At 44.5% G+C, this 20,576-nt stretch overlaps 1 protein-coding gene across 13 annotated transcripts in view; it reads left to right on the plus strand.

Moving 5' to 3' along the window:
- Positions 1-20,147, plus strand: part of TLK2 (tousled like kinase 2) — a 42,687-nt gene extending 22,540 nt beyond the window's left edge. For all 13 annotated transcript variants that reach the window (XM_057423998.1, XM_057423999.1, XM_057424005.1 and 10 more), the window contains 13 exons: positions 1,130-1,240; positions 2,595-2,731; positions 4,133-4,285; positions 7,123-7,189; positions 8,801-8,898; positions 9,265-9,346; positions 10,961-11,052; positions 12,177-12,266; positions 12,686-12,855; positions 14,287-14,425; positions 15,478-15,589; positions 16,539-16,646; positions 17,493-20,147. In XM_057423998.1, the coding sequence (XP_057279981.1) occupies positions 1,130-1,240; positions 2,595-2,731; positions 4,133-4,285; positions 7,123-7,189; positions 8,801-8,898; positions 9,265-9,346; positions 10,961-11,052; positions 12,177-12,266; positions 12,686-12,855; positions 14,287-14,425; positions 15,478-15,589; positions 16,539-16,646; positions 17,493-17,666 (1,533 nt within the window). In that variant the 3' untranslated portion in view covers positions 17,667-20,147. The remainder of the gene's footprint in view (positions 1-1,129; positions 1,241-2,594; positions 2,732-4,132; positions 4,286-7,122; positions 7,190-8,800; positions 8,899-9,264; positions 9,347-10,960; positions 11,053-12,176; positions 12,267-12,685; positions 12,856-14,286; positions 14,426-15,477; positions 15,590-16,538; positions 16,647-17,492) is intronic.
- The last annotated feature ends 429 nt before the right edge of the window (positions 20,148-20,576 follow it).

The following is a 20,576-nucleotide window of genomic DNA, read 5'->3' on the forward strand; positions in this document are numbered from 1 at the left end:
CACAGGGACTGTGGCTGTGCAGTGAAGTTGTAGCTCAAGTGTTAGTGCCTCAGCAGTGTTACACACTTGTGTTTTGCAGACTAACCTAAAATGTTTCTCTGCAGAATTATTCCCCTCTTCTAAGTACTTAGGAGCTGACTCTGCTTTTTGTTGAGCAGCATGTTCAGTAGCCTCTCAATAGACTGAGAAGTTGTATTCTGAAATGCCCATTCATGGGAGTCAGTGACACGTATACAGATAAGGAGAACATCTCTTGGTCAAACAGAAAGAATAAAGCTCCTCTTAACCCATTAGTATTCTTCAATAAAACATAAAACCCTTTAAATCAAGGATCTTGTCTTAATGGAGGAGTTCTAATTGATTTAGCTTTCATCAGCTGGAGAGGCATCTCCTGTGTAGTGTTGCAGAGGATTGGAAAACACATTAAATGGAGAAGAGGGGGAAGGAAGGAGCTCTTGTGTTAGTGTGTATCTGGTCTCAGCACCTGAAAGAGCTGAGACAAACCTGTACAGACACCCTTTGCTGTTTAATCAGCAACCAGATTGACTATTGGTTGGAAGGGGGATGGTTAAATTTGCCTTCTTAGTGAAAACAGTTGCACATAAAATCCTGCTGTACACTGTGGTGGTGTTAAAAACAGCAGCTGTTGCTGGGAGCAATCTGTATACTGGGGTTGAGGGATAGTAACTCAAACATGAATTTAATTGAAAGTACAAAGGGAGTTACCCCATCCTTTTCCTCTGCCAGTATTGTGGCAAAAGAACGAGGATAGATCAGGGGTGACTCAGCTGTTTTGAGACTTGGGAGCTGTGGCAAGGTCTTAAATGTTTAAAAACCATAAAAATTAAACACCTTTTGCTTGTGTTTAGTCTCTCTGTACTTTAGTTCCTTCTGTGTAAACCAGGATGATGGCACTTCCCTGTTCTAGAGGGCTCTTAAGATTTGGATGGGTTAAAGACTGAAGAGCTTGGCTTGGATGTTTTGCTAAGGAACCTAGTTGTTTTTTACCCTGCTGGTTTGCTTACTTTAATCCCTAGAGCTAACTGGAGAAACCTCTTCCTAAGCAATGCTTAGTTTGGCTCTTTGAGTGGTTTAAAGTCAAAGGCTTTTCTTCTCTGTTCACTTTTAGGCCAACTGTGATTTGAGACGACAGATAGATGAACAGCAGAAGATGCTGGAGAAGTATAAGGAGCGGTTGAATAGATGTGTAACGATGAGCAAGAAGCTGCTTATAGAAAAGGTGAGCAGGGGACTTGCCACATCTCTGCAGTCACGGTGCCCTTGAAAACTTCTCTCTTCTTTTTAGCAGTGAAAACCTGTTCCTGTTGTTTTGGTGTCTTGAATTACTTCTTTGCAAATAGGGATGTCATTAAGACTGAAATGGTTCAGAATGCTTTGGTTTGGTTACTTTTCACAATCTCTGGGAGTGATCTCCCTAGCTGAAGTGAAATAGTCTGAGCTGTGGTTGCAGCAGCATTATTTGATTTGGAAACTCATACACCTGAAAAGCAAAGTTGTCCAGCTCTGGCAGTGCCAAAGCAGTATCCCATTGTGCAGTGAAATTGCCAGATACGCTCTGTGACATGGTCAAGTGATTTAGACCTTTCCTTCTTCCAAACAGCAGAGTTGGAGATCGTTGCTTTGTGTAACGTGCGAACAACACATTAAAGACACTGGGGAAAGTGCCAGGCTGCTCTTTACTAGTGTCCAGCCTGCTTTGGTGTTGAGAGATTTCCAGATTTCCTGAAGGTTAAACAATGTGGGGTTTGATTGCTCTTTCACCTGCAGGCCAATTACATCAATTGTTTGTGGGCACTGGATGGGCAAACCTACCAGGGTGCTGGCCAGTACATACAGTCTGTTTGAGCTGATTTTGTCACAGAGCTGATTGTTCTTGGCTGACTCCCCTTTCTGGGAGGATTTGTAACTGTGGGCTAGGTGTTAGGAACATCTGGCTTTCACATAGGTGGTCTAGAGCTTTGTGAGGAGTGAGGAGAGCTTTGCTGCTTCATCTTTAATTCTAACTGAGTGAAACTTTGCTCCTCTCATCTTGGGCCTTGGAAATTTCCTTTTACTTAACCAGAAACACTCTGAGACAGACACCATCACCAGTTCTGATGCATTGGTGACCTAACTGAGGTGGTGTCACATTTGGGTGTGGTGTCAGTCTGGGATTGAGCTGGCTGATCACTGTATCTTCCTCTTAATGGTGCTTCAAGGTGCATTTTTGTCCCCCATCTCTCGTTTGAGTGAGTAAGGGGCTGATCAGAACCACACTTGGAGTCTGACTAAACTACTGGTACAAAGAGATAGTTTTAATCCTATTGCTAGACTGATTTCAGGTTATCATAGAATGGGTGAGCTGCTCAAGTAGTTATGGGGAAATAAAAATGAGGCTGAAATGTCAGAAAGGAGGCAAACAAATGCTTGTCAAACCAGTGTGAAGCAAGCAGTGATTTTCAGCTGGGTTTCAGGTAAGCAGTACTGAAACAATAGAAAGTGGGAAGAATTGGCAGTGATTTAAAGCACACCACAGCTCTCTTAGTTGCTGATTTATGGCTTCTGTTTTTACATGTGTTTTGTTCTGTTTTCAGTCAAAACAGGAGAAGATGGCCTGCAGAGATAAGAGCATGCAGGATCGATTGAGGCTAGGTCACTTCACCACGGTGCGGCACGGGGCGTCTTTCACCGAGCAGTGGACAGATGGCTATGCCTTCCAGAACCTCATCAAGTGAGGACAGCAGACTTGTCTTTGACTTTAGAGGCATAGACAGAAAAGCTAAGCAGTTGTGTGTGATGTCTTGCATGTCAAAATGTGAGAATGGTGTGACTGATGCATGAAAGGATCAGATAGGAACACAGCTACTGACAATGGGGAGTGTTTTGGCATTGAAGTGAGAAATGTGTTTCCACTTAAACCTTCAGAGGCTTGGCCTGGAATCAGATGGTTTGAGTTGGCCTTTGGGTTGGAAAGGAATAGGCTGCCCCGTTGGGTATTCTCAGTGCACTTACCTGGCTGTGCAGTGCTTAGGGCACAGGAGTGGACTAAATACTCACATATATTGTGAGTCAATCAATTTGATTTGCATACTTGCATGCATTAGTCAATGAAAGCTAATTAGCTTTTCTCTTTTTTTAAGTAGAAAGTAGAAAAGCTTAAAAGAGAAAATCCAAGCTACTAAACTTCTTTTGCCTCCTGGTAACAGTGATCAAAGGGGCTGCAGAAACCTGGAAATGAAGATCAGAGACCCTTTTATGCAGGATGTTAATGGAAATACCCACTCAATTCCCACCTGGCCTAGACCTTTAAGTAGGACTTGGCAAATTAATTGCATTAGAGAGAGCTATGTGTGATCCTTTAAAATCATATCACTTTTCCAGAGTCTGATAGGGAGGTGCAGCTCTTGTTAGGTGCAGATTAAGGACTTCATAATTCTTCCTTAGGTTGTGCTGTAAGACATGGAAGAAATACTTCTGGCATATTTACCTGCAGTCTCAGTCTCTTTAAAAAGTGCATTAAGTATGTAAATGCTCAAGTCATTTAGACTTGAAATGTCAAGAGTGCTTTTATCCCTGTAAAAGATAGGTCCTTTTTAAAGATAGTCCTTTTATCTTGGAGGAGAGACTGTTTTCTCAATGAAATGGGGAATGCTGTTTATGTTTTAGAGAACTAAGGGTAGTTTAAGTGCACCCCTGAAGCAGAAGGATACTTTCTCAGACAGTGCCAGACTTCAGGAATACTTTAACAGGAAAGTCTGAGATTTAGAACAGAGCCTTCTAGGAAAAAGTGTGTGGAAAGTTAGTGCCTAACCATGGATCCCTGGCTTTTCCGTGAGGTTAGCAACTCTTGGATTTGGATATCCTCGGCATGAATAAAACCTTTCACTTACTGAAAGGTTTCTGTGGGCCAGAAAAAGAATCCCCTTTTATGTAAAAATACCTTTAAAAATATGAGTCATGATGCTTGGCACATCCCCCTTCTCAGTACAAAAATATTTTGTTACTAATCTTACAAGTACAACTGATTGGGAAGTCATTGCTCCAATCTGTTCAGAACAGATGCTGAAGAACAACCAAGTACAGACCATTAGTTCTCTGCTTCATGGGTTTTTTCCTACTCTCTTCTTTCCAGACAACAGGAAAGGATAAATTCCCAGCGGGAAGAAATAGAAAGACAACGAAAAATGCTAGCAAAACGGAAGCCACCTGCAATGGGACAGACCCCTCCAGCCAGCAACGAGCAGAAGCAGCGCAAGAACAAGACCAATGGAGCAGAAAATGAAACGTAGGTTGCGTTGCCTTCTCTGTGCCTTGCAGAGCTGCATGCTTTGAGCAGAGCACAAACTCTCTCCTGGGAAATGGAATCTTGCCCTTGCCTCTAGGCTTCGCTCCATGCACAAATGAATACTGTGGAATTAGCCTGGCATTCAGCAACATCTGGCTGCAGTTCTAAATAGTTTTCATTGGAGTAAAACAAGGAGCATTGCTGAGGCCAGACTTTTGAATGCAGTGCTTTTTCAGTGTTCCTGTTGCATCAAGTTGGGAAAGTGTTGCAATTCCAGAATGGATTTCAGTGTCACTGTGTGATATGTGGTGCTTTTTTAAGGACAAAAAATGAGGACCTATTTAGAAGCCTTTTTTTTCTGTGTTGTTTCTGGGGAGGCTTTTCAAACAAGTAATTGGGTATACTGAAGAGAATTATGCTCTCTCTAAAGACAGAGTCTTAAGCATTGTCCTGTATCTCCAAAGCTGTCCTTTCCATTTCCCTGACTCAGGTATCTGCAAAGATAATTGAAGTGCTACTTCTTACAGAAGATTTCTCCCCCCAACACCTCTTGAAGTGACTGATGCTCCAAGAGTCACAATGTTCTTGTGAGACAAAGCTTTTCTCTCCAAGAAATTGATACCATTAGTTTTTGGAAGTTTTTGTGGGGTGGGAATCCATTGAATCAGAGGTTTCCCACTATTTTCTACCTGTTTCCTTTGCAATCTTCATTTTGTTGCTGTTGGCTGATACCATAACTCAGAGTGACACTTTTCTTCTTGCACTATGGCATCTCCTGGCCATGACTTGACCTCAGAGTTTCTGGAGTCCTTTGAATTCTTGGTCTTGGTTGAAGCAAAAAGCTCCCACTGCCTCTTGCAGTCACAGCAGAGATGATGCATAACTGGGTGAATCCTCACATTCAGGGTGCTCTCAGTACCCAGATCAGGTGCTGGTTCCTGGAGAGCAGGTGTGTTGTACTGGAGGGCACTGTGTGCTTTCCGCAAGTGAGTGGCTTGAGTAGAGACACTGAGCCCTCATTCTGGCTAAGAGAGCTTTAAAAGAACTAAATCAAGTTCTAAAGCCATCCTTTTCCATTGCAATTTGAGTTTGGAGAAGTAAATTGGATGCTAGTGCCTGGATATTTTGAAGTGGTGCTGTTCCTTGGGGTAATCTTTCACTTACAAAGGGCAGGATGAGGATTTCCCTGTTTCTGTTGGGGTGGCTGTAGTGTGGCATATTCTGAAGACATGGCAGCACAGATCCTGATGTCTGGAAATCTTGACAATGTGGTACCAGGTGAGCTACTGCCTGTGTTGTGAGCCTGCCTTGACACAATCTAGCTTTACCTGGGTTTGACAGAAGCCTTTTTGTGCTCCTTCACTGATATAATTCAGGGTTTTATCATTGTGGTTTTGAAGAGCTTCTAGTGGTGGTGTTGAGAAAAACTGCTTGCCAGCATATGGATATGGTTCATGTGGAATGGTTTAGCTTATGGAAACATGGGTTTGCAGTTCAGCTGAAGCAACTGGACTGACTGACTACTTGCTTAAGCATAGTTGGTGTGTAAATGCATTTGTTGGCCTGCTATGTGTCAGGTACAAAATGTTCTAGCTTTTGGAGGGAGTCTTTTAGGCAAGTTGAATCTAAGTGTTTCTGAAAGTTGAATGAGAAGCAGCCAGCCAGATTCCTTCCTCTGATTTTTGGTTCTTCTTTGCTTCATGGTTGTTGCTGTGGCTGAAAAAGGAGAGGAAGTTCCCATGATGCAAATTCAAACACGTGCTCTCCTGAAACTGGTTTCTAGCCTCTGAATAGGAAAAAGATTTGCATTCAGGAGCAATAATCTGGGGCTGGGGCTTTTTGAGGTCTGCTAGGGCAGGTTGGGCACCCTTCGAATCCTCAGCTGCACTAGAACTGGTATGTTTGTCTTAGAGCCTCCTTGATTCCTTCAGTGCTTGCTGCTAACAGGCAGCTATTTTGGGCACTGTTAGCCTGGTGGTACTCATTACATCTCTTGCTCAACCAGCAGACTGTTGGTGTTCAGCCCTTTATTTCATTGTGCACAAGAATATGTGGGAAGCTTGTTGCTGATTGATTCAACTGTCTTTTTATTCCTTTATACAGCAACACCAACCAAAGACCTAAGGTTTTGGGATGGTTTTTTAGGCTAGCTGGAGCTGATTAAAGTTCAGGCTGTCAGGGGTGGATGGGGGAGATTGGGGGGGGGGCTGGGGGGCTGTGAATTAGGATGCTTTCATATGAAGTAAGACAACATGTAAACATTTATGGTCCTGGCTGTCTTTTGTAGCTGTAATTTGTAATAAGCAGTTCCTTATGGTTGAGATTCTTTTAAAAGGAACTTGGCTTGTGAGTTTGGGATGAAATGCATCAGTTAACAACTGCTTAAGCACTTACTGCAAATATGTGGACCCTTGGTGTTATCAACAGCAGAGAGAAGTTGGGGCATTTCAAGATGAGCATGTAGCTTAACGCTGCCTCCTCTTGATTCACTGCACAGTGAGCCAAGGTCCCACAGCCCCATACAGACCTAAGACTGAGCCCTCAGCCCCCTCTTGAAACTAGCTGTGGTGTTGATGCTGTGGAGACCACATACACTAGCCTTTGTACTATACAGGGCATAACTATTGCAAGAGGAGTCCTTCTGGGATAAGTTTTGACCTCAGTTTAGTCTCACAAAGAAGAGTTGTATGCTGTCATGTGCATATTTCCATTTACAAAAGAAACGGACACAGCTGATACGGGCTTCACAGCTTTATGGTCACGTGTGTGTTCTGCAGATTGTTAACTTTATCCTGTGTGTTGCAACCTAATGCATTGGATCTGTCTCTTTTATGCAGGTTAACATTAGCAGAATACCATGAACAGGAAGAAATCTTCAAACTCCGTCTAGGTCACCTTAAAAAGGTAGGAACTATCTGCAGGAAAGGCTTTTAGGTGGGTTTTGATGCAGTGTTCTATGAACAATAGCATTTCTCTGATAATTGAGAGGGTTTTCTTGCTTGAAAGGGTTGGCCACGATTTTGTAGTGAATTTTTTTCCAAGGCAGTGGTATTTAGGGAAGCTGTTCTTTGCTTTAATAAATAGATTCCTGTGTTCTTACATACTGTTTCATGCAGGGAGTTCCACTGTTTTGATGCATCTTATCCTGTCACTGTGACCTGCCTCGTGCTGGGCTCTGTGTATCTGATACGGGGGGATAGGAATGAATGGATCAAGGGAAGAAAATTATGAGAACACAACAAAAACTGCAACCATCACTGACTTTCCCATTTCTTTGCAATATTGAGTAACCAGTATCATCAGTAACAGCCCAATAAAACCTCTTGGGCTTTGGGAAACTAGGACTGTTCAGGTGGTTGTAGTGCATGTTTGTTTTCAGATACATTGGCTTCAGTAGGAACTGTACCTGCAAGTGAGGTTCTCTTTAAATAATCTGTTGGTTACCTTGAAAGTGATTGCAATAACCTATAAATAAGTTTTCTGGGACACTTCAACAGATGAGGTACTGAAACAAAATAGATGCCTTCTGTGATTTCCTGTTTAACCATGATCTCTGCTGAGGCCCTAGAGTTTTCTTTCCCATATGAAACAAAGAGGAAGGATGCAAACACATTGCTGGAGTCCCCTTTCTTTTCTCAGGTGGTGCCTGAGCTCTCCACTTAGTTTTTAACTTTAACCTTGACACCCAAGTTGAATGCAAGGCCTCATTAATGCTGCTGTGCTCCTTGTTATTTTCAGTGGCACAGGAAAGTTAATGCCCCCATGGAATCTGCTGGCACTCTGCCCATTGTGTTTTACTGACCTGTGGACAAAGATAAGTGATATGGGCAGCAGCATGCTAAAGGCATGCTTGTTCTACAGCTTCCACATTGCTGGAGTGGATTAATTGCAGATCCATCTATGCTGGCATGTCGTATGCCACCCTGGAACAGAGGAATCCATTTGGAAATGGACCTTAATGGAAAATGAAGTAATGTTCTCGGATCGTGGCATTGTCTGAGGCTGTGCTTATCCTTCTCCACTTTTGGAAACTGGCTCATTCTTTATGCCTAAAAATAGATCAAGTTGAGAAGGAACAGTTACCCATTTGTCTTGTGACTGTGTCCCTTGAGGTATATATACCAAATAATACAGCTCAAGACAAGTGTTTTAATTGAGGTTTGCAGCCCTGTCCACAGGGATGTGAATTTTGGTGTCATGTCTGAGGGCACTAGAACTTCCAGCTTTACAAACAGGGTACCAAAACCTCCACGTGGCACCAAGTTGCACTCTGACCTGTCCTACCTATCACTGCTAATAGGACCTGATGTCCTTTCACATTCTCCATCCTCTCCAGATGCTGCCCCTTTCCCGTGTGGCATCATGACATCCTAGTTCCTTACTTTTGAGGGCCATCTTCTATTTCCAGTAACTTCTTCCCAGGTGGAATTACATCTGTGTTTCCATAAATGAGGCAGAAATGCTAACTGCATTGTCTTACAGAGCATTGTTTTCCTTTTGTTCTTCCTTGTGCAGGAAGAAGCAGAGATCCAGGCAGAGTTGGAACGGCTAGAGAGAGTTAGAAATCTACATATCAGGGAATTGAAAAGGATACATAATGAAGATAATTCACAGTAAGCACATGGGATCTGGGGATAAGAATATAGAACAATTTCTATCTTTGTCCCCTTCAAATTGGAAACAATCTGCTTGAAATTGATGTTGCAACTTAGTATTGCACTTGACTGGGGGGGTGGCATGGTGATAGCTTGAAGTTCATGTAAAACAAAGGCTTCCAAGTGCATCAAGGTACCATTACATAGTTGTTCATCAGTAGAAAGTGATCACATCAAATCAGATCTGTCAGTTGTTAACACAGTTGTAATATTTCTCTGTCTTAATGTAAAAATGTTGTTTGTAAGCTGTGTAGTAGCTGTAACCTGTTGTGAGTAGGTTCCGTTAGTTCTGTCAGTGCTCCTAAACTGTGTCTTTCTCGCCAGATTTAAAGACCATCCAACGCTAAATGATAGATACTTGTTGCTACATCTTCTGGGTAGAGGCGGCTTCAGTGAAGTGTATAAGGTAAATGTGAAGTGGCAATGTGTGCTGTAATCTGAATCTGCAGGGAAACAGTCCAGTAAGCAGCATTTTGTGCCTGTTTCTCAATGGTGTGTACTCATAGAGGGAAGAAGGGAGGATGAAGCACATGTTGCATCTGGCTTGCATTGGACAGCAGGCTTGAGATTTTTAGGTTCTGCCCTTGTCTTCAGAGGTCAGATTTCAGGCTTCAAGAAAACACTGCACCAAGTCTGCAAGTTTTGTCAGGTCAGAACAGTAAACCACTTGAAGAGCCAAGTACTACACACAGTATACCCAAAGTGGCCATGTTCTGTTGAGTATAGCATAGCAAGCCTGAACCTCGCTGTAAATGAGAGAAAATAGCTCCAGTAATAAGAGCAGAGGCTGCATTTCCTGGGGGTAGAAGCCTTGCTTTCCTTGTGTCTTCATTTACACTCTGAAGTAGCAGACTGGGGAGGTGTGTTTAGTCTTGAGACTTCCTTGGAAGTGTGTCAGCACTCCTGCATGGCCAAGACCTGCGATGCTTTGGTGCTTGCTATTTGACTGTTATGTTTAGAGCCCTTCCAGTTCAGAATATTCCCTGTATCTGTCCTCAGTAGTTTTTAATCCATGTGGAATTGGCTAGAATTAAAAGAATTATGCCAATGCAAAGATTGGAAACTTGAGGGAGATTTATTATCTTCATGCAGTACAACAGGTCTCTAAACTAGGGAGGGTGGGACTACTTAGGTAGTGAAAAAGAGAGTGTGAGATGTGCTCTGAATTGCCGCCTTTGCTGACTAAACAGAAAGCCTTGGCTCCACAGCTGAAAGCAAGAGGGTATGAATGCTTCAAAACTGACTGTGCTCAAGAGTTGTAACTCTGGTATTGAAACAAAGGGATGCTTAGCCCTGCTTCTCCAGAGTCTTGGCCAATCTATTAAGCATAAGGAATTAAGTATGCAACTTGTAAGATGGACACAGATTATCCTTGTCTGCTTACAACAGGATTTTGCCCCATGCTATAATTACTAGCTGTTGCTGCTCTCAGACAAAGTAAAAGCTTCCTGCATTTCTCCAAGAGCACAATTCCAGAGATCCATTCTTTAAAGACTGTTTAAATAGCAAGAAACTGGAGGGGAAAATAACAGCACAAGGTTTATGCAGTGATGCCACTGAATTCTCCAGCTTCTAATTAAGATGAAACATGCTGCAAGATGGAGAGCTGAGCTACCAATGTGGAACAAAGTATTGGTTTGGGGTTGTTTTAACTGAGTGTAGAAAATGAGTTAGGGGGAATAATGGCAGAGCCTTTTCCTGTGTGATGAACTGTCTATATTTTGGTAATTTGGCTTTTCTGATCCCATTGTAGCTCTGGTGGTAAAATGTCAGTATAAATGCAGCATTAATTCGATCCCATGGGGAAGGTCAGATCAAAGCAAGGCATATTCAATTGTTTTCAGAGTTGCTTGGTTTCATTAGTGAAACTAATTACATCAAAATGTGGGTTTGCTCCTCACTTGGTATGTCATAATGCTGATTTCCTGGGTGGGGATATTGGTTTGTTAGAGCTTGTCTGCTTTTGCAGTATTAACTTGAAGTTGTGATTCCTACTGATTTGCAGCTCTTCTCTCTGCAGGCATTTGATTTAACAGAACAGAGATACGTAGCTGTGAAAATACACCAGTTAAATAAAAACTGGAGAGATGAGAAGAAAGAAAATTATCACAAGTAAGTAAGGCTGTAAGATGTTTCCAGGCTCCTCCTGCATTGGGTTACCCAGTGTCTAGTAACAGGCTGCCATTTTTTAGCTGTGTTCTGCTACACTTCAAAGTCCACTCTCTGTCTCAGTAGCTACTTGGAAAAGTTACGGTCAGATTAGGAATCGGGGAATGGTTTAAGTTGGAAAGGACCTTAAAGCTCCTCCAGCTCCAACCCCTGCCACGGGCAGGGACACCTTCCACTAGAGCAGCTTGCTCCAAGCCCCTGTGTCCAACCTGGCCTTGAACACTGGCAGGGATGGGGCAGCCACAGCTTCTCTGGGCACCCTGTGCTAGTGCCTCAGCACCCTCACGAGGAAGAGCTTGTGCCTAATACCTAATCTAATGTTTTAAGTGTGCACACACACAGACAGTGTTCTATAAACACCGAGTTTCAAAGCACCAGTAGTGCTCTATGAAGAAAGTGTTAAAGTGGCTTCTCCTCTTTGAAATGTCTAAGCTCTGCTCTTACAGGAAGCAGTTGTTCATGCTCATCTTCCAGGTACACACCTGCAGCTGTGCTCCCCAAGCCTTCCCCTTCCCTAGAATACTCAGCCTTTCACAGATGCTTAGGACAACACATATGTCATGGCCTAGAAGGGAAGTACGGAAAGCGTTTTGGTGTTGGTTACACTTGCTCCCTAAGGCCATGGGTTTGCTAAGCTCTGCAGACTGGCAGCCAAGCCTTCTCCACAGAGCTTCACAGATAAAGCTGTGATCTTAATTCCCCAACAAGTCACTGGGAGAAACTTAAGCTGCATGTTGGGAGTTGAGCATCATGGAATTCTTCTAGAACTTGCTGAGTTTTGTGTTCTGTCTTGGATCACTATCTTGGATCCCTTCACAATTAATTATGAGGTTATTCTGTTTTGGCAGGCAATACCGTTAATCAAGATTAGTTATTTTGTAGCATGGCCAGCATTTGAGACGCACTCTGATTCTGTGGTTCTTAACACAGTTCCTTGTTTGCTGTCTGATTAATAGGCATGGGTTGGACTGAAGTTGGACTGCTGTGTGGTATGTCTGGGTTCGCTATCTGCAGAACTTAGAATTAAGTCACTTGTATGACTAATGCTCAGACTTTCCTTTTCTCAGACATGCGTGTAGAGAGTACAGAATTCACAAAGAACTGGATCACCCTCGAATAGTTAAGCTATATGACTACTTTTCGCTGGATACTGACTCGTAAGTTATGTTGCTATGTCCTTTGTCTTGGTTTGATGGATTCACTGCCAAGTATTTGGTCTCTTGAAACTTCCAAGGAGAGTCCAGAGAATGTCCATGCCAGTGTTACAGACTGTACTGCAGGTATCTGAGGCAGTTTGAACACATGTGGGTTTTCTAGTATTGCATTATGTCATATGTGGTGCTTTACTAGTAGATCCTCCATTTGGTTGGCTTGGGCAAGTGCCCCAGCTTCTGGACCTAGCACTTAGTGGGGGATCTCTGACCTTTGTACTGTTGAACATTGAGGGCTATGCCCCTGGTAGCTGATCTTTAGAAAGGGATTAATAGACTGAAGGACTCCTAATTTAATATATGACTAAATAAATGAATTTGGTTTCTCTTGGGTGCCTGAATTACAACTCCTGTTTTGCCTTCAGGTTTTGTACGGTGTTAGAATACTGTGAGGGGAATGATCTGGACTTCTACCTGAAACAGCACAAGCTAATGTCGGAGAAAGAGGCACGATCTATTATCATGCAGATTGTGAATGCTTTAAAATACTTAAATGAAATCAAACCTCCCATCATACACTATGACCTTAAACCAGGTATGTTGTGCTGCTGGCTGACGTGTTTACGGGCGTAACTAAAGGTAATGGATTGTAAGTAACTTGGGGAAGTTTACTTTGGTCAGATGGCAGAAAGCAGACAGGACTGTCTGGGAAAACTAACTTGAAACTAGAGAAAAACCCTAAAATGCATAGAGCATGCTGTGAAAAGGGTATTGTCTCCTAGAATTGCAACATAAAACAGGGAAGTAACATTCCAGGAAAAGTAGCCTCCTTGCTCAGAACAAGCCCTTGAAACCACCAAGAGTCTGTGTTTGGTCTCTTAATGTCCCACTTGTATTCTGCTGTTGAGAGCTTCTGTTATTGCTTCATAAAGGTTCCCATAATTACTACTGTGTTTCATGCTCCCCTTCTTCTGGCTTATTCTTTCTGTAATCATCTGCCTGAAAACTCGGTGGCAGAAGCTAACTTGGAAGTGTTCATTTTTGCATCGTGTGGCAGCTCACAAAGCTCAGGTCTGCCTTTGAGTTCAGTAACATCTGCCATGTAGAAGGTCCTCTCCAGACTGCAGATTTCCCTTTGCCATTGGGCAGAATGAGGAAGGGAAGAATGGAAGTGTGCCCTTTTAGGAGGATGGATATTGCCTACATAGCATTTTCTCCTAGTCCAGTAAAATTCAGCCATCTCTTTGGACAGTTATCCCTGGCTCATCTCCCTGTGCTGGTGGCACTTCATCAGCATTGTGTAACTGGTGTCTGATGTGGTTTATTGCATCAGCATGAGGAATCTGTACAGGAGGTGGTGCTGTTGCACTGGTTCTAGTGACACTGTTACTTCCCCCCCCCTCCCCCAGATGCCTGTTCTCCTGTTGTCTGAGCATGCTGCAGAGCTCTGCCTACAGTTTATCTAAAGCTCTGATTCATCCACTGCCATCACACACAATTCTGCTGCTTTATTGTAGGCTTTGAGAGAAACAGTGATGATCGGACTTCTTGATCCTTCATGGATTTGTAAAAGACTCTTGCCTAAGCAGTAATTGTCCTTTTTGAGCTTAGAAAGCCATTGGGGAATGCTGCCAGGAAGGAGAATGTTTCTGGCTTGCTGAGAGACCAGGGCAAGTCAGGACTTCTGGGCAGAATGAGTCATTCCTGTGTATGTGTACTTCTCTCCTTAATCCTCCTTTTTGACCTGCCCTTCCAAGGGGACCTTTGGGTGGGATCAAAACAGACATGAAGCTCATTTGGCTAATAGGGCTCAGAATCAGGAGGCTCCAAGCAATGTCAGGCCACAGGGTGGTTCAGGGATGGGCAGATCAGTTCCAGCACTTGGTGGGAGCCGAGTTGTATGTGGAGCTTGGGGTACTGAGTGCTAAAACATCTTGTGCAGAGTGCCGGAGTTCAGTGCGATTTTATTTTTGCTTTATTTTCCTGCTAGATGTGTATCCTAAAGAGTTCTTTCTTCCCTGTTTAGGTAACATTCTTCTAGTCAATGGTACCGCATGTGGAGAGATAAAAATCACAGATTTTGGACTTTCCAAAATCATGGATGATGACAGCTACAACTCTGTTGATGGTATGGAACTGACATCGCAGGGGGCTGGTACTTACTGGTAAGCATTGCCTGGGGCACTTGCAAGTTACAGACCAAGAACGGTTTATAAACAGCTTTGGATTTATGTCAGCTCTGTGTGCTGCTGTTGTCTGTGACAGATTGAGACACTGAAGGTTTGAGACCCTGGAAACTGCTCTTGTTGTCACACAGCTCCTTTTGAGACTAGCAGCTTTTTACGTTGCAGTGGGTTAATGTTTGTACATTTGAACACCATTTCTTATCCAAAGGGCCTGGTAAAATACTGCATATGTTGCTGAGATAGCAAGCTCTGGAGTGGAGCTTGGCTGCTGTTTCACAGTCCATAATGGCATTGTCTAACAGTTTAAGCAAGGAGGAGAAGAGTACCGTGCCTATTGGAAATATAGATACATCAGGAGATGGAGGGAGTATTCCACTGCAATGAGGCGGTGAAAATCCATAGTTACCTCTTACAAAAGATGTAGAAATCTCACAGTGCTGTCTATAGCCAGAGCTTCCCTTTCAAGCGTCACATAAAAGATGCTTTCAGCAGTACTTTATCAGTACAAAAGTTGTCACTGCACTGAGAGCAAGACCTATAGTGAGTGCCACTGAATCTGATTCTTAGCTGTTACCCAAGCTGCAGACTGTCACTGTGGGTAACAGTTGTACAGCAGCATTTAAGGTATTCTGTATCATACAGCTTTGTTCTGTTCCTGAAGATGGAGCTAACTAGTATGAGCAAGGCTGAGTGTCTCTAAGTCGGATGTGGCATCTGGGGTTGTATTTCTAGACAGATGTATTTTGGCTGGAATTGCTGGCTAAGTCCTTTTAACAACAAATACCAGTTCTGAAGGTAAATGGGGCTGTTTCATTTGCTGACTAGCTCTTACCACAAGTGTCCAAAGAGTCCTTGGGAATCACTGTTCCCAGAAGGGATATGCCCTAGTGATCTTGGCCCAGAGGTACACAGGAATGAAATTGAGTCCCTCACGTCCTGACCTCAGAAGCTTGTTCCTTCCTTTCTAAAGACATTGATTGAAGGTGTTTGGAGATGCTGCTTACAACCTGTTGTCCCTTCCTTCTAATCAGGTATTTGCCACCAGAATGTTTTGTGGTTGGGAAAGAACCTCCAAAGATCTCAAATAAAGTTGATGTCTGGTCAGTGGGAGTCATCTTCTACCAGTGTCTCTATGGCAGAAAGGTAAGAAAGCATTTAATTCCCCTCTTACGGGTAATTCCCAAACCTTTTGGGAGGCAGCCCTGGTTTCTGCTTCCTTCTCCTCCTCAGACTTAGCAGGTGCTTTTGTCTTGTCTCCTTCCAAGGTAATAAAGGGGAGAGAATTTACTAGGTTGTGTTTTGCTCTACATAGCACTTCCTTCAGAAGCACTGTTCTGCAGAGCATCTCTTTCCACTGGGCATGTTCCCACTGAGGCCGTTATGGGCAGGACAAGTGTATCAGAGCCAGACACCTGAAGTTCTTTGTCTGGCATTGATTTGTGATGTTTTCAGTGCACTAAGTGTTTGCGGAGCCTGATACTGCTTGATGGCTGCAAATGTTACAGGAGAAAAAGAACAGTAGGTACAAAGACCCACTCTAGAAGATCTTTAGGATGGGTTTTGGAAGGGAAGAGTGTGGATCAGGTCCTGAGAAAAGGTAATTTGGTTTATGGCAACAAAAGAAATAGGTTGGAGAAGGGTTCCATTAACCCTTGTTTTCACAAGTCCTTGGTAACCAAGGGTTGTGAAAGCCTGGCCCATGAATGTGCTGTCCTGCTTCATGTTGTCAGTCACACAAATGGTGGAACCAGCCCAGCGAAGATTGAAGTGGGTGAGTCTCCTGTCAGCTTAGATAGATGAAGGTCCTCTTGCATGTGAGAAGGAAGCTGACCTGTGAGGTCTGGAAGCAGGTGGAGATCTGTGTGAGCCAGAGGTACCCCAGGCGTGTTCCAGCTTGTCCCTGTTGTTCAGTTGAAGCACAGGAGCAATGTGTCCTGCTCGCCTGGGTTGAATCTGCAGCACCTTCACAGCATTCATGGGCTTCTTGCTCAGGGAAGTGTTGACGTCAAGCTGATGAGCAGTAGTGTCAGGGGTTTTTAAGGCCTGTAACCAACCTACCTTTTAACAGCTGTCTTCCATGTTTTCTTGGTAGCCCTTTGGTCACAACCAGTCACAACAAGACATTCTGCAGGAGAACACAATTCTGAAAGCTACCGAGGTGCAGTTCCCTCCAAAGCCAGTAGTCACACCAGAAGCAAAGGTAAAGCTGTGTATGTCAGTGATCAGCACTGGCAGCTCTATCTTCTTGGTCTCCCTAAACCAGCAGGAGCTCTGTTTAATGCTTGCCTTGATTAGAGTGGTCAATGGCTTCGCATTGTTGTAGATGTCAGGCTGTGGATCATAGAATCATAGAATGGTTTGGGTTGGAAAGGACCTCAAGATCATCCAGTCCCCTGCCACAGGCAGGGACCCCTTCCACTAGAGCAGCTTACTCCAAGCCCCTGTGTCCAACCTGGCCTTGAACACTGCCAGGGATGGGGCAGCCACAGCTTCTCTGGGCACCCTGTGCCAGCACCTCAGCACCCTCACAGGGAAGAGCTTGTGCCTTGGATCTAACCTGAACTTCCCCTGTTTAAATTTGATTCCATCACCCCTTGTCCTGTCCCTACAGTCCCCTGATGAAGAGCCCTTCTCCAGTGTCCTTGTAGCCCCCTTCAGAACAGGAAGGCTGCTCTGAGGTCTTCACAGAGCTTCTCCTCGCAGCCCCATTTTTCACAGCCTGTCTTTGTATGGGAAGTACTCCAAGTCCCCCTGTCATCCTCGTGGCCTCCTCTGGACTTGTTCTACCACCTCCATGTCCTCCTTATATTGGAGACACCAGAACTGTGCACAGTTCTGAACAGTTGAACAGTGCAGTGTGCCCATGCTTCCTGGTAAAAGATGAGCTTCTGGTGCAGGAGGTAGGCTGTCTCTGTGGTCACTGGCGAAGGGATTTCAGGGTGCTGGTGTCGGACTGGCCCTGCTCCCGAAAGTGTGACCTGGCAGAGAAAGCTTCCTGTTTGTGACCCATCTACTGATTCTTGCTTTGCCTTTGGGGTGTCTGCAGGCATTTATCAGACGCTGTTTGGCCTACCGAAAGGAGGACCGGATAGATGTCCAGCAGCTGGCCTGTGACCCGTACTTGCTGCCTCACATCCGCAAATCTGTATCCACAAGCAGCCCAGCTGGAGCTGCAATTGCATCCACCTCTGGATCATCCAATAACAGCTCTTCAAACTGAGACAGAGGAATAGGCCAAAAACAAACTGCTTGAGAAATGGGCAAAAAAGACTTTGAGAAACAGCTTTGGAATAAAGGAATCTGCAAGGGTCTCAAGATACCTGTACCAGGTGCTTTTTTTCTCTTGCTTTTTTCCATCCATAAAGCATGACAACATCAACTCTCATCAAGAAAACCTTCGGCATCTAGGCCAAGCCATGTGGATAGGAGATGGCTTGAGGTTTATCCAGTAAATGACCACAAAAGGGTGGCTGCTCTGAGCAAGGAGGGGAAACTCAAGAACGTACAAACGACAAAGACGTGGTTCCATGTACTGTGAACTTCTGAACATGCAGCCTTGGGGAATCCAGGACGCCGTGTGTGCTTCATATGAAGAATGTGGACTTTGGAAAAAGACTGGGCTAGTCCAGTGTTGATATTTAAACATTGTTCTTTTTCTTTTAATAAAGTTTAGGTAACATCTCCTGAAAAGCTCGAAGCACCAAGGTTCAGCTGGGGATGGTATATGACTCTTTGCCCTTTGGAGGGGAAAAAAGTTGATCCTGCCTGTTCATGGCACTAGAGTTAGTGTTTTACCCCTAATTAATTTCAATTTTTAAAAAACGAAAAAAAATAACAATTTTTTTGGAAGAAAACAGTTTTCTGGTCTCAAAGTGAAACCCGTATTAGCAGGCTCATGGCAGTGCCCATGCTGCAGATGGTGCAGCTTTCTGCTCCCTTGGGCAGCGAAGCCCACAGGAGACGAGGCCCTGTGTTGCTCTCCTGGGATCAGAGTGGATCATGGCTCATCTGCCACAAGGTTTTCAGCTGCTGCTTCACAGCTCTCACAACGGTTGCTCCTTTTTGACTTACTCAAGTGCTGTTCTTTTTGCAAACCCCTGACATGCCCAGGACGTGTTCCCTGCTCTCGTGAGCATGAGCCTTGTTGACTGGTGAAAAGGCAGGCAGTGGACAGGAAGGAATGGGAGCACAGCTCAGTGATCACAGGTATGATCCATGTTCACACAGTACTGTGCATAATCTTGTTCATATTATACAAAACCCAAGCTGAAGCTTTATCTTGGCTCAGTGAGGTGACTTGGCAGCAACGCTTCCTCTCTTCCTTAACACTTCCCTTTTAAAACTTGCTGACTTTCCTAACTCGCTGCCCATTTCAAATGAGAGGGAATGAGAGAAAGCTCTTGAAGGGAGCAAGCACCTTAAGTATTGCTCGTCTCCCTTCTGTAACCTGCCTAGAGGGGTCTTACCCCTTCAGCTGGAGCCTGCCTGCTGTGAACACAAGCCTCTTGTCCCCACTCTGCCCCTTTCACCACCCCCATCGAAGGAAGACTGAAAACACACACAAAAAGCACCGCACTTGAACATGTGGCAGCCAGGTTGGAGCGCTCTGAACATGTGGCAGGAGCTCAGAGCCAGAACCATTTAAAGATGCAGTGTTGGAGAGCGGGGTTCGTGGTGGAGGGAGCGGAGCGGTGCACTACTGCAGTTGAGGGTGGTGGTTAAAACCCAAATCACCCTGTGCACATTTAACCCAATACTCTGACCACCATGAGGTGAACTGTGCTCTACAGCACTGCCAGGGTTGTCCCCACAGCTCCAGCAACACATGAGCTGTTTGGGACCCTTGGTGTTCAAGTGGTGTTAATTGTGGCAAGCGATGTTCTCCATCATGCCCTTCCAGAGAGCTGCTGCTTGCCTGCCTTACTGTAAGCCATCGTCTGCAAATATTATGCTTTAACCTTGATCAGGAACTTTTAGTTAACTGAAAAGCAGAGAAGTCTGTTGGAATTTAGCAATGGACCTGGGAAATGGTGAGAACTCTGCTGCTTTGACTTTTGTTACTCTTTTTTGTAGTGACTCTTGGGCTTTCAGTTGGATGTTCTTCACTTGCAGCTGCATTAGGGTGGTCTCTAAACTGTCGTGTTTTCAACAGAGAAATACTGCATCTTTAAATCCTCAGCTGTAATTTCTTAGCCCTTTCCATCCATGCTGCTTGTTGCAGAAGTTAACTGTTTAGCAAGCAGTGCTTTGACATGTCTGTGGCAGGCAAAATCAGGGTTGATGCTTCACCCCGTTTGCTGGAACTGATGATTTGGTGTCTGCCCATTTCAGGGAGGATTCTACAAGGGTTTTTCTGTCCCAGCCATGTTGTTTCTGGGACATGCAGCGTGTGCTGTCCCTGTGGGTGCAATGAGCTTTGTGTCAGAAGCATTTCTTCCTGCTGTGCAACACCCACCCAGGGGCCTGAGGACAGCGTTGGCCTCTCCTGGGGCTGGCAGTGGTGAAGAACCCTGGTAGAATTGTGCCTGTGACACCTGCCTTGTTAATATGGGTTTCACTTCCAATAACAGACCCCGTTGCCACACTGTTCATTTACTTCAAGGAAAGTGTATGAAGTATTTGTAACTTAAACCAGGCCAGACTGTTTTGGCTCTGCCCAACAGATGAGACATGGATATTAAAATAAGTTTTAAGAAACACATTTGCTTGGCTCTTACTCTTTTGCTCTTCATAGCGTTGGCAGGAACTCTCTTGCAGTGGCTGCGTGGAGGTGACATGGGGCAGGATGAGGAAGGCTGCACATACAGCTCGGAGCAGTGACATCTCTGCAGTGGAGCGGGGAATCACAGAATCACTGGTGTTGATCTTGGTCTGGAACATTGAGACGGGTGTCAGAGGTGGGTTTGTCCTTCATTTCCCATAGAGTAGTAGCTGCCCTTAGAAGCTGTATATGTTCAGGACACAAAACCAGGCTGTGGGGCAGCCACAGCTTCTCTGGGCACCCTGTGCCAGCGCCTCAGCACCCTCACAGGGAAGAGCTTCTGCCTAAGAGCTCATCTCAGTCTGCCCTCTGGCAGGTTAAAGCCATTCCCCTTGGCCTGTCCCTACATCCCTTGTCCCAAGCCCCTCT

Source organism: Pezoporus wallicus, unplaced genomic scaffold (genome assembly GCF_028554395.1).
Source record: "Pezoporus wallicus isolate ANWC-B61680 ecotype Strahan unplaced genomic scaffold, APGP_CSIRO_Pwel_v1 contig_8251, whole genome shotgun sequence".
NCBI classification, from domain to species: domain Eukaryota; kingdom Metazoa; phylum Chordata; class Aves; order Psittaciformes; family Psittacidae; genus Pezoporus; species Pezoporus wallicus.